This window comes from Anthonomus grandis, chromosome 14, assembly GCF_022605725.1.
Source record: "Anthonomus grandis grandis chromosome 14, icAntGran1.3, whole genome shotgun sequence".
Classification (NCBI taxonomy): Eukaryota; Metazoa; Arthropoda; class Insecta; order Coleoptera; family Curculionidae; genus Anthonomus; species Anthonomus grandis.
Genome location: NC_065559.1, coordinates 20,723,941 through 20,737,479, shown reverse-complemented (window position 1 = coordinate 20,737,479; position 13,539 = coordinate 20,723,941). Strand labels below are relative to the sequence as shown.

The 13,539-nt window shown below is 32.1% G+C and overlaps 3 protein-coding genes across 4 annotated transcripts in view; 2 read left to right on the top strand and 1 right to left on the bottom strand.

Moving 5' to 3' along the window:
* Positions 1-4,485, top strand: part of LOC126744734 (lysosomal acid glucosylceramidase-like) — a 77,711-nt gene extending 73,226 nt beyond the window's left edge. The window contains exon 8 of the mRNA XM_050452268.1: positions 4,291-4,485. Within this exon, the coding sequence (XP_050308225.1) occupies positions 4,291-4,393 (103 nt within the window). The 3' untranslated portion in view covers positions 4,394-4,485. The remainder of the gene's footprint in view (positions 1-4,290) is intronic.
* The window catches only part of LOC126744737 (oxytocin receptor-like), a 504,438-nt gene that overhangs the window by 263,295 nt on the left and 227,604 nt on the right, over positions 1-13,539 (bottom strand). The window lies entirely within an intron of this gene.
* LOC126744740 (uncharacterized) overlaps positions 1-13,539 on the top strand; it is a 270,706-nt gene that overhangs the window by 112,380 nt on the left and 144,787 nt on the right. The gene's annotated exons all lie outside the window — the stretch shown is intronic.

Here is a 13,539-nt window from a genome sequence, read left to right as displayed (position 1 = left end):
ATGTTCATTTATGTCTTTTTGCTAACGATCATTTGCTTCGGTTTCTTTGCGTTGATATTAAGTCCATATTATTCACTGTACTGCGCGATATGGTCCGTGAACTTTTGCAATGCTTCCAAGCTATCTGATATTATCATGCTATCGTCCGCGTACCGAATATTATTCAGTGTGACTCCGTTCAAAACGATACCTTCTTTTACTCATTAACGGCTTCATTGAAAATTTCCTCGAAACACAAGTTAAACATAAAAGGCAAGACGAGGCATCCCTATCTGACCCCACGTTTTGTTTTCGCATGTCGGTTTAAGGGCAGTAAGTACGTGGTCAGACAGAAGCTCCAGATACATGTGCCTTTCATTTCAAAATGAATTTCATGGCGAATGGGGTGGGTGGATGTGCGTGGGTCAGGATATTTTTTATGGGGTGATGGCGGTTAATACAGCAATATGAGCGGTTAATCAGCAAGATAATTAGATTAATCAAGATTATAAGAGGGTAGGTATGTATTGTACTGTTGCGCATTCTAATATTCGATCGATGAACACCGGATTAGACGAATTTTTAAATTATGTATCTGATTACGACTTTGACATTTTGGGACTATCAGAAACGTGGTTAACTCCTGAGCATGATAGCAGTAGCTTCGAAATTCCTGGATACAAACTTATTAGGAGGGATCGAGTAAGAAGGGGTGGAGGCGTAGGAATATACATTAAAAACAAATATAAAAATTAAACTATATATTTTAATGTAATTTCAGCTGATTTTGAATACTCTAGCATTAAACTTAATATAAATAAAAGATCAATTCTGTTTACAACTGTATATCGTCCGCCTTCATCTAATGCGGATCATTTTATTGATTGGTTAGAGGAAATATGTAGCTTATCCTTGCCATTTTACGATCAGGTTATCTTTGTTGGAGATCTTAACATTGACTTTTTGAAACAAAATTCACCTAAAAAAAACTTGAAAGACTCTTAGAACTTCTTAACCTAAAACAGGTTATTACAGAACCTACTCGAATAAATTTTGCTGCAAACAGTTTTAGCCTCATTGATGTTATTATAACAAACTAATCATCAATCATAAAAAAATCAAGTTCAGTAAGTATTTCACCAGACATTTCGGACCATAATATGGTATATACTGTTTTGGATTTTGCCAAGGGACGTGATACTGTTAAATACATCCAGTATAGAAATTTTAATAATTTAAATCGCGATCAGTTTAACTTAGACGCAGAACAGTTACCATGGGATAATATATATTATACACAAGATATAGGTAAAAAGATTGACATATTTAATAGCACTATATTATTTTTAATAAATAAACATTCACTCCGCTATTATCCAAAAAGGTAAAAGAAAAACCGTTTACTCCGTGGATTACAAATAATATCAAATTTTTTATGAAAGAAAGAGATAAGGCTCATCGTAGATATTTAAAGCAAAAAACTGAAGCTCCAGTACTATAGGCAATTAAGGAATTTTACTAAGCATGCTGTTGCGAGGGAAAAAATCACCTATTTCAACACAATGTCATAAAAGCATGGAAGAGAATTTTGGAATGCTGCAAGGAAATTAAACCTTGGCTGTAAGAGGAATTCTGGCTTACCAGACAAGTTTTTAAATGCAACTGCTCTTAGGAAATCTCTAAATACTACAGCTGATACAACTTCAAATGAAAAACTTAATTTTTATAAAGCTAACAGGCATTTTAACACAAGGTCTTACCTAAATTTTACACGATTGGATGAGCCAACATTAAATAAAATCATTAAAACGATACACTGTAACGCAATAGGTGAAGACTCCATAGGCTTAAAAGATCTAGAAATGTGCCTACCATATCTTACAAAACCATTATTAAATATTTTAATAGCTGCTTATTACAACATTTTTATCCTACAATTTGGAGAAAAGCTATTTTGAAACCTTTAGCAAAGGTAGCTGATCCAAAAGGGTTTAAAGACCTTAGACTCATTAGTATACTGCCTCTGGTATCCAACATTTTGAAAAGGTTCGTGCACCAACAAACATGCAGCTTTGTTGATTTTTATAATATTATCCCAGACTGCCAATCGGGTTTTAGAAAGAACTTTAGCACTACCACGTGTCTAGTACACCTTCTTAATAGTAGCATAAATGAGGAAAAAAAGGAAATAACATGTCTTGGATTATTGGATTTTAGTAGAGCGTTAGATACTTTAAACCACAAAATGTTATTAGCAAAGCTTGATTATTTTGGTTTTTCGAATAACGCGATTGATTTCTTCTTCAAGTCATATATTAATAATAGAGTGAATTGCGTAGTAATAAACAAGGCTTCTACAACTGAAAAACCGAGTTATTATCCTGTATCTATCGGTGTTCCCCAGGATTCTATTTTGGGGCCGTTGCTTTTTTCATTGTACGTTGCAGATATGAAATCCTGCATAAAGTACTCAATGTTACAACAATATGGTGACGATTCCCAGCTGTACAGTTCATTTTTACGTGGAACTCTACCCATAATAGAAGAACAATTTAATAAGCGACCATCATTTGAAATTAAATTCGTCTAAATCATGTATAATTTTTCTGGGTGGTGAAAAGAACGGCTTTAATGCAGCAACAACTTTAAATGCAAAGATTCGTAATGAGCAGCTACCAATAGTACGAGAGGTCAAAAACTTAGGAGTATACCTTGCTAGCGGTATTTCATTTCAAACACATATAAAGAATAAACTCAATATTGCATACTTGCGCTTAAGGAAACTTTACGGCTTAAAAAATAATTTACCTTCAAAAACTAAATATTTTTTATGTAACACACTTGTTTTATCCTTATTTGATTATTGTGATGTGGTATATTCGGATTCATTGACTGAAGACTCCGCTTACTCAATACAAAAACTTCAGAATTGTTGTATGCGTTTTTCTTACAAAATTCCATTTAGGAGTCACATTTCTCCTTTTTAAACAATAACTTAATTCTAAATATGAAAAATCGTAGAAAATATCACATGTATTCAATCTAACAATTTTACAAATTTTCTTCATGAACATAACACTAGATTTATAAATTTATTTAGAATACCACAACATAGAACAACAAATTTTCAAAAATGTTTTGTTTTTGTCGCCTTTCAACTTTGTAATAGACTTCCGGCTAATTGCAAAAGTTTTCCATTTACTGCATTTAAAAAATATATTCGTAATAAACTGCTTGATTCTCAAAAAAACAATACTTAATCTATAATAAAAATTAAAAGAGCTGAGTCGCTCGATCTTCTATTGCCGTCTAGTTATTATTGATATAAATATTAATTAATTTACCTTTCCTGCATATCCATAACCCCCGCCTGCTTTGCCTTACTTAAACACCTAAATATGATACTCAACACATGCATTTCTCGATTAATTAAGAAAATCTTTTTTTTACTTTTGACTTTTAAGGTTTTTGAAGGGCTATGCAACACAGGTTCTATCTTATGATGAACCTGTGTAAACGGTTCTTTATAATCGAGGCATGGTCCTATTTATCATGTATTATTATGCTACAATTTTGTATATGATTATTTATTTACCTTCATGATGAATAAATTTGTTTTTAATTTGAATTTGCCATTCATCTTCGAAAGGTTTTGCTACCGAGCCAAATTATTATCGATGCAACTGTGAGGCTTAGATATGCTTAGCTATTTGCGTACATTAGGTATAACTAAAGGCCCTCGTACAGGTGCAGTTTCTCAATATCTATAAATGGTTACACGACGTTATTGTAAAATAAAGTGTGATCTCTAGAAATCATACTAACCTGGAGTAAATTACGTGGGATATAAATTTGATCTAATAGAATCAGCTAGACGTAAATAACAACGGTTATTTAAAATACTTCGTTTAAAGAGAATAGTAAGAATTAAGGTGAATTTACAATGTCTAAACAAACGGTTAATCGGAACGTCTAATCACGCAACTTGCTTAAATGAATGTATATTTAACTTCATTTTTAGTTCCGTTATACGAAAACGATACTTATTAATACGATACGATATTAATTACATCTTACAAAAAAAATTGATAACTATGTAATTGTAAAGTTTTAAATTGATAAAAATTATTTTGTGGAAAACTTTAACTTATTTTTAAACGCCCTTCATCTCTTTTCTAAAATAAATACAGATATAAAGTTATCTTGAACTAATATTATCTTGGTTATCTATCTCTAACTGTAAGCAAGAATTTTTTTTATTGTATTGTAAAATTTTTGTTTTTTTTGTATTTGAATTTTATTTATTTTTAGATCAGAAAATAGGAAGAAAATACAACTGAATGCCTTAGAATTTGTTGGGTCATTTACGGTAGACGCTCATTCAATAAATACCGTGATATTTGTACCGAAATAATAATTTACTTAACAATGGAATTCCCAGAAGACTTATATATTTGATTATAATTCATGTAAATGATAAATAAATATATCAAATTCTGCATATCATTTCAATCTTATTATTTTTAGTTTTAGTGATAAGCTATATAGATTTAATTGATAGTGATATTACAAAATAATAAAAATAAGATTAGCAACAGAAAACAGTACAATGTAGTATTTAAGCGCTTACAAAAAATGTTTTACGGAATGCCTTTTGATCTTTAAACCAAATAAAGCATCAAATGAAAATAATAGCACGTCTTAAAACAGAATTGAGAATTTGCGGAGTGCTCACCTAATATAACCAAGCCAGTGTAACCTCAATGCAAGATAAATAACAATATGATGAACAATAATAATGCCAAATAAATAACCAATGTAGAACGATCCATTTACAGTTAAAGTTTCCGACATCATTGGACAACTACATAATTGGAAAGCAATGAATCCCAATCACGTCCAAAATTATCAGAATAAAAAACTAGAGTCAACGGATCATCAACTAACCGTTCTACTAAACGATGTTCTTTAAAATAAAAGCTATTTGCCCACATATGACTGTTTTAAAGTTATAACTAAAAATAATAAACCCATCAGTTATTCTTATGAAACGGTTTATTTATAACAAAATAAATATAAACAATACATTTTTCAATTAATTAAATTTAAGAAAATCTAATTTTGGATTCATCTACATGTCCGCCTCGATTTTTAATAACAGCTTCACAGAGTTTCGGTAGTCTTCTAATGAATTTGTCCAAAGTTTCCTGAGGTATCTTGTGTCACTCTTCTTAAATGATCCTCCACAAGTCTTCTTTTGATGTGGGGCATGATTTTCGCACTTGTCTATCCACTTCATCCCACAGTAATTCGATATGATTGAGGTCCGGTGATTGTGGGGGCCATACCATAACTTTCAGAAGATGTTGCCTTTGTAATTGACCTAAATATTGCTTGTACAATTTCGACGTGTGCTTGGGATCATTGTCATGTTGAAAGATGAAGTTTGCCCCAATTATTCGGGTACCAGAAGGAAGTACATTGTGACTTAAAATTGTTTTGTAACCCTCTTTTCGAAGAATTCCCTCTATTCTAATTAGATCGCCCACCGCAGATCCTCCGAAACAACCCCACACCATTACCGAACCACCACCGTGTTTAATTGAGGCCACCATACAGTTCTCAGCGACCCTTTCATTGGCATAACGGCGAACAAAAACTTGCCTCTTCGTTCCAAAAACCTCGAATTTCGACTCGCCCCCCCAGAGAACTTTCTTCCAGTCATCAATGGTCCATTCTTTGTGTGATTGGACCCACTCAAGTCTTTTCTTCCTATTAACATCCTTGAATAGCGGTTTTGATACAGCTGAACGTCCTTAAGACCAGCATTATAAAGTCGCCGTTTTACTGTCGAAACACTGACCGCTTTTTTACGCTCCTTGTTGATTTTTGCTGTAATTTCAGGGGCGGTAAGGCGTCTATTGCGTTTGCTTGTAATTATAATATTTAAATCCTCCTTTGAACTTGTTGCCTTTGGCCTTCTCGATCGAGGTTTGTTGCTAATAGTCCCTTCTCTGGTGAATTTCCTAACATTATAATCGACAGTCCGCCTTGGAATTCCCAAATCCGTCGAAATTTGACGGTTAGTCTTTCCAGCCTTATGAAGTCCAATGATAATACCTTTTGTTTCTACCGATAACTCTTTTGTTTTAGCCATTTTAAAAAATGTTGAAAAACCAGCAAAGAAACGGTGACAATCGTCAATAAGCAAACGAAATTATTTACCAATGTTACACAAATTCAATTCTTGAAGACTAAACACCTTTAAATGTTTCAAATTTCATCGGAAAAGGAGCTGTAAACAGATTAGTTTTTTAGAAGAAGTGCATATTTTCACTACATTGTTTGTTATTGGCAAGACTATTTTTAAATACTCAGTGTTTTTCAACAAACCATAGTTGATAGGTATGCTGTTTAAGCATATATGCAATTTACAAAAGAGATATAATCTAAATATAGGTATAAACATAAGATTTTTGTATCTAATTTAAAATATTAAAAAGAATACATGGTGGGCAAATACTTTTGAGCGGTAGTGTACATTGTACAAATTAATTACATCTTACAACATTTTAGAATGAATATATGTGCTGCCTACATTGTCTACCAAAAGGCGTTTGGTCCAGAGCTACATCAATGACTTATAGGTGTATGGAAACTATACAGGCTAGGCAACCTTATCATATATCAACTTGGTGGACATCGATCTCTAGCTTTATACTGGTATGCAACCCCAATGTGGTTTTGCCTTAACATGAATCTAATTTCAAGCCTACTAATTTTCACCATTTATGAATTTGCTGTTAGGAACAATCGTAAAAAATAGGCTAGACTTAAACATCTGAAGAGAGAGTTTTATAGCGACGTAGGAATATTCTTTGGATTAGATAATTACCGCACCGTTAACATAGTTTGCGCTAAAATGCAACTATGTAATTTTCAGATAGACAACGGGTAGATCGAAGCAATGGATGTCGAAAAAATCAATGAAATCGAATGAAACAAACCTAAAGAATGGATCATTGTATTATAGTAAATGAAATAATATGCAAGTTCATTCTAAGAATTTTAGTAGTAGAAACTTGTTTAAAGGCATAAATGGTATTTTTGCAATAATCTATTCCATTTTTGTGAATTCTGATTATCGAATTTTCTTTATCTGTATTTTAAACTTAGCACGACATTTCATCGTTAACGTTCGGTAATGTGTGAAGCACATTAAATCTTGCATTGCCCTAGCAATAGGGGTCGCCAGATGTCAGCACTGGGCAGATTGAAGATTCCTTTATTTTTCTTTTTTTCTTCCAATATTGCTTCTTGCACGAAATCTTCGCTCTGTTTAATGTATGTTGTGGTCATGGGACCAAGCGTGTTTTTATATTCCTCTTTTTTTCTACGAAATACACTGGCAGAAAAGGGCAAACCCTAAGGTACTCGAGTATCACGAGTAGCATCTGTGCTACAAAGATGTGGATATTTTTCTTAATCTTCTGTAAGTTGTAATGTTCGGGAAAAATAAGCTTTGACAGTTGATTCCGCAGATATGCACTTCTCCGTATAAAAGAGAGTTTGGATATAGCGACGTTCCAGGCAATCTGCAGATGCACTTGATCTTCATGAGTCCCATCTGCTTGTCCAGTAGATCTTACGTGTATAGCTGAGAACAGGCGAAATAATAGAGGCCGGTTCGGAAGAGCATTTACCATGATGATATCGAGAAAACAGTGTCACGTCCCCTACCCTCCCTTTATGCACCAAATTGTGCAAGCTTCTAATTATCTTTGGATCTCCTATAAAACGTCTGACTCTTGGATAGAATCAAGCAACTTAAAAATGTGGTTGGGTACAGAGCAATACTTAACAGATGGACGAATCTGAGCCTCATAAAGCGTTAAAAGCTGGATTCGCTTTAGCTATTCTCGCTCCGTGGTCGTGTCAAGGCATATTAATAATAATATAATAATAATAATAATAATAATAATAATAATAATAATAATAATATAATAATAATAATATAATAATAATAATAATAATAATAATAATAATAATAATAATAATAATAATAATAATAATAATAATAATAATAATAATAATAAGACGTTTATTAGTCATCTAACAATAATTTAAAAATTTAATAATAAATATTCTACTGAAAAAAGAAAGAACATAAATAACGGGAGCATGGGAAGAGGAACAGGATATGAAAGAAAATATGAGGGGAAGGAAGGATGAAGAAAATTATATAACGATTTATGGCAACGTTCAAAGTCTTTCAGGAACAAAATCATGAACAATATTATACACAAAAACGTTAAAAAAAATCACTCATATACATAATTAACCAAGGAGAAGCAGCTTAATGTGTACTTTAAATGTTTTTTCTGCCAATGAAAAATTATCTATTTTAAACCTATTTATACAGGGTGTGCCAACAAGGTGGCGCCAACAAGATAGCGCCTTAACTATATGAGGTAGAGCAAAAAGTTCTACAGCAAAGTTGTAGGGTTGACAAAAACCTACGAACTAAAAATATTTTTATGTATACTGGGTGTGTCACAAAAAAGTTACTATGAAATATGTTTTTTTTTAAAATGATACACCCTGTATATTATGGTACTAAAATGTGAGGCAAAAAGAATACTTTACTTTGATATAACGTTTTTAAGATTTCCGTACGGCGTTGCAACGTAATTAATTTTTGTATGTTATTTTTTGCCTTTTAGAGGGTTCGTTTAAAAAATTATAATTAACTTAAAATTTATTCTGCGACTATGAAACTTGTACCACAGTTAGTCTAGGGTACCTCCTCTAGGCTGACTATGATAATTTGTAATTTTTTAATACAGGGTGTTTTTAAAGAACTTTCAAACTTGCTGAAATTAAATACGCAATATCTTAAATTTTTCAAATGGAACACCCTGTATATTTTTATCTAATTAAGTTTGTTTCTCAAATACCTTCATGTTTTATTTAATATGTCCTGTAGCTAAACCAAGTACTTTTTGAGATATTTAAACTTTTCTGTAAAATACTATGCATAAAATGGGTATTCTTTAAGTTTTGATCAAGATTGCTTAGAAACATTGGTTTAAACGTCAAATAATAATTGTCAGATTATTAGTTTTATGACAGCAGTAGACAAGATAAATGTTTTTTCTTCAAAAAACATTTTATAAATTATTATCAGTGAGTTAGTTAATCGATTTTTAATTTTTATTGTTCATTTTGTAATCAATATGAATTTTCCTCGTGAGGAATTTGTTGATATGATATATACCCTTGCTGCTGAAAGAAATAGCCTCTTGGCATCTAGAATCTATGCGCAACTTTATCCTGAAAGGAGACATCCCCAAGCACAAGTGTTTCAAAAATTAAAAAAAAGATTTGAGAGAACAGGAAGTGTAATTTATGAAAAACATGAACGGGTGAAGCCAGTTACAAATGAGGATAACAGGATGACAGTCGCTTTAAGTGTCGTTGAAGATCCTCATAAAAGCGTTTAGCAGCTTGCTAAAGAATTACCCTTTAGTGCAACATCAATATCTCGCATGCTTCGAAGCGAAAAATTCCATCCTTACCATATTCAATTGTTGCAGGAATTACTTCCGCAGGATTATGAAAGAAGAATGGCTTTCTGTCAGTGGGCACAAAACAAGATTCGTCAGCCAGAATTTTTTAATTTTGTGTTTTTTTCGGATGAATTTTTTTTTTCTACATTCCATAATAATGGCAGTATTAATAAACATAATTTTCATTATTACCACACCATCAATCCTTCTTCACCCGAGAAATTCATCATCAACATAGATGGTCACTTAATGTTTGGGCAGGAATAATAAGACATTACGTTATTAGACCGCACTTTTTTAATGGACATCTTAGAGGTGAAATGTATTTAAACTTTTTACAAGACGATTTTAATGTCCTTTTACAAACGTTGCCTGACCATGTTCGAGATAGGATTTGGTTTCAGTATGACGGCGCTCCAGCTCATTATAGCCATGCTGTTAGAAATTTTTTAAATGAGCATTTTGATGACCGGTGAATAGGGAGACGTGGGCCGGTCCCTTGGCCCGCAAGGTCTCCAGATTTGACCAAACTGGATTTTTTCTTGTGGGGATATGTGAAGGAAAAAGTCTATCAAACAACTCCTACCACAAATGAAAATATGAAAAATAAAATTCGGGAGATTTTTCAAACAGTCACGCCAATTATATTGGAAAAGGTTAATGACTTATTTTAAAAAAGGGTAAACGCTTCCGTACAAAATTTAGGAGGTCATATTGAACACAATTTATAATAATTGTAATTGATCTTTAAAATTAGTGTAACGATGTACATTTATGCAAAAATACGTAAGTACCTACCAAGTATGTAATTTAATTTTGCTGTTTTTTTTTTAGCAGTTTAGGTGAATAATTGTGTTGGTTAATTTTTCAAGTATGTAATAATAATAATAATAATAATAATAATAATAATTATAATTGTAGGAAAAGTAATAATTCTAATTCTTTAATAATTTTTTTTAAGCAATCTTGATCAAAACTTAAAGAATACCCGTTTTATGCATAGTATTTCACAGAAAAGTTTAAATATCTCAAAAAGTACTTGGTTTAGCTATAGGACATATTAAATAAAATATGAAAGTACTTGAGAGACAAACTTAATTAGATAAAAATATACAGGGTGTTCCATTTAAAAAATTTTAGATATTGCGTATTTAATTTCAGCAAGTTTAAAAGTTCTTTAAAATCACCCTGTATTAAAATATTACAAATTATCAAAGTCAGCCTAGAGGAGGTACCCTAGACTAACTGTGGTAGAAGTTTCATAGGCGCAGATTAAATTTTAAGTTAATTATGATTTTTTAAACGAACCCTCTAAAAGGCAAAAAATTACGTAAAAAAAATTAATTACGTTGCAACGCCGCAAGGAACTTTTAAAAACGTTATACCAAAGTAAAGTACTCTTTTTGCCTCACATTTTAGTACTATAATATACAGGGCACACCATTTAAAAAAGAATCATACTTTATAGTAACTTTTTGGGACACACCCAGTATACATAAAAATATTTTTAGTATATAGGTTTTTGTTAACTCTACAACTTTGCTGTAGAACTTTTTGCTCTACCTCGTATAGTTAAGACGCTATCTTAGCCGTACACCTTGTTGGCACACCCTGTATAGTGTGCATTTAAGTATGAAAATGACTTTTTAAATAATTCCTTATTATGCGCCAAAATAGTAAGCAAATTTTTTCTTCTAATATTCAGGTTATTTACATCCGTTCGGAATCTAATCTTTCTATGTAAATATGATGGAGACTTTCACTTAAGTAATTTATAAAAAAAAAACAATAAGATATAATACTCGATTGAACATATTTAACCAATATATATAAACAAATACAAGTCTTAGGTACGAATTCTAGAAGTTTTTGTATCCGATAGGCATCTGAAAGGTGACAAAACCAATGCTTCACAAATCATTTTTTTAATATTAGTACTTAATAGGTTGACTGCCAGCCTCTTTTTCCCTGCCTTACCAAAGAGTGATTTAAGTACCATATATGGTACTCAGTCCGGAAGATAAATTCGAATATTGAGGGTCAAATTTGGTACACGGTATAACTTACAAAACTGCATGCCGTGTACTCCAGCAGTCGCTCGCATTGTATATTTGATATAGACAAATTAAAGTTGTGGCCTCAGAAAACCGTTCTGTAGTTTTAACCCTTGGCTAGATGTTATTATAGTTTTTTAAGAAGGTCGTTTATCTAAATGTAATAAAAACGCTTTTTTTAACTTAAATATTTATTTATATTGTAGCGTAAAGGTAACAAATAGTACAAAAAAAGTGAACAAGTTATCATAAATGCGAATAAAAACATTATTGTAAAGTTTAAATTAAGTCAATTGGAACAGCACCAGTTAACTTGGCTGGTGACCATTTTGTAAATAAACCAGTTGTCAAAATGCTTTTATTTTTGATAGCAAACCAGACACCTGCCAAATATATTGGTGGTGTTCCAATTGACTTCATTTAAACTATAATTTAGACGTATGTGTCTTAAAAAAACACTCAGAACAAAAATATTTTTCGCAAGTAGAACACTTTGTCCACACTCGGGGAGTCTCCTTTTGTGCTGTTTTTCTTCCTTTCCTGATAGCAATATCCTTATAACATTGATTGCAGCGGTTTCTTTTTGGACATTTTATTAAATTGTGTACATTAATAGTAGGCATTACACGATTTCATTTAGCAAGCATATTTTCGATAACAGCCTCTCTAAATTCTGTTATTTTTATGTTTTGATTTGTTACTTTTGAATAAAGTGACAAAGCATTTACAACGGAAACATTTAGTAAAATGTCAAATGCAACTTTTCGGTACCATTTTAATGACCTACTTGAAAATGAATTATAAGAATTCATTTGATCCGATACATCTATAAAGGATTTTCCTGCATTATACTCTACTATAACCTGTGGTTTAATTTTGTCTCCTCTTCTTTGTGTCACATTTACCATAGAAGGTATATGCTTTGAACTTATAGCTAGGACATCTCGCCAATCCTTCCACTTTAAAACCATTACACCATGATCATTTTGCCTTGCAACAATATCACCTTTATTCAGTTCTTTTCTAGTCACATCAATTAGATTGCGTTTTCTATTGGCCCGCAGGGTACCTACTAAAAAAGTGTCTCTATCCAGTAATTGTTCTGCCAAAGTAACACTATTATACCAGGTGTCGGCATATAATGTTCTGCCAAAATCCAAATATGGCTCCATTAATTCCATGACAACTTTAGATGATACAGACGTGCCAGGCTTAGCTTCCTTTCCAGCATAAACTTTATATTGCAAAGTGTAAAAAGGGTCGGTGCATAACTTAAAAATTTTAACACCATACCGATGCCTTTCATTTTGCAGGTACTGCCTAAAACTTAGCCTCCCTTGAAACGGTACCATGGACTCATCTATGCATAGTGACATTTCCGGAATTATAAAATGATTACACTTATCCACTAGAAAGTCAATAAGGGGCTGAACTTTGTGAAGCCTATTTCCGGGCACCTGTGCCGAGTTATATTAGTATGTTTCTAATAATTAAAACATAATATTATAAAATGTTATAAAAGTAACTCAAAATAAACTCAAATCGGTTTCTAGCTATGTATTTTGTCAGCTTGCTGTTATATAACTGAGTGTTTTTCCAGTAATGAGCCAGAGAGAGCATATCAACCAAACCCATTCACATAAGCATGCCTAAAAAGGTATGCATTTCTTGCCGATTAATTGGCACCCAGCTTTTAATTCTGACACTTTTCTTTATATTGGGCCTTTGGATACATTGTTGAGCGTAAATGTTTGTTTGATTTACCAACAGGGATACCACTTCTTTATCACAAAATAAAGAAAAGAAATCAAATGGACTGGCCTCTTGCATTATTTCTATTAGGTCCGGGTTTATGCCTATTTCTTCAGCATTCGTATTATATTTTATGTTTTTAACCCTTTTCTGTAATAATCAGGTATTTGCCACTTGTCAGATAT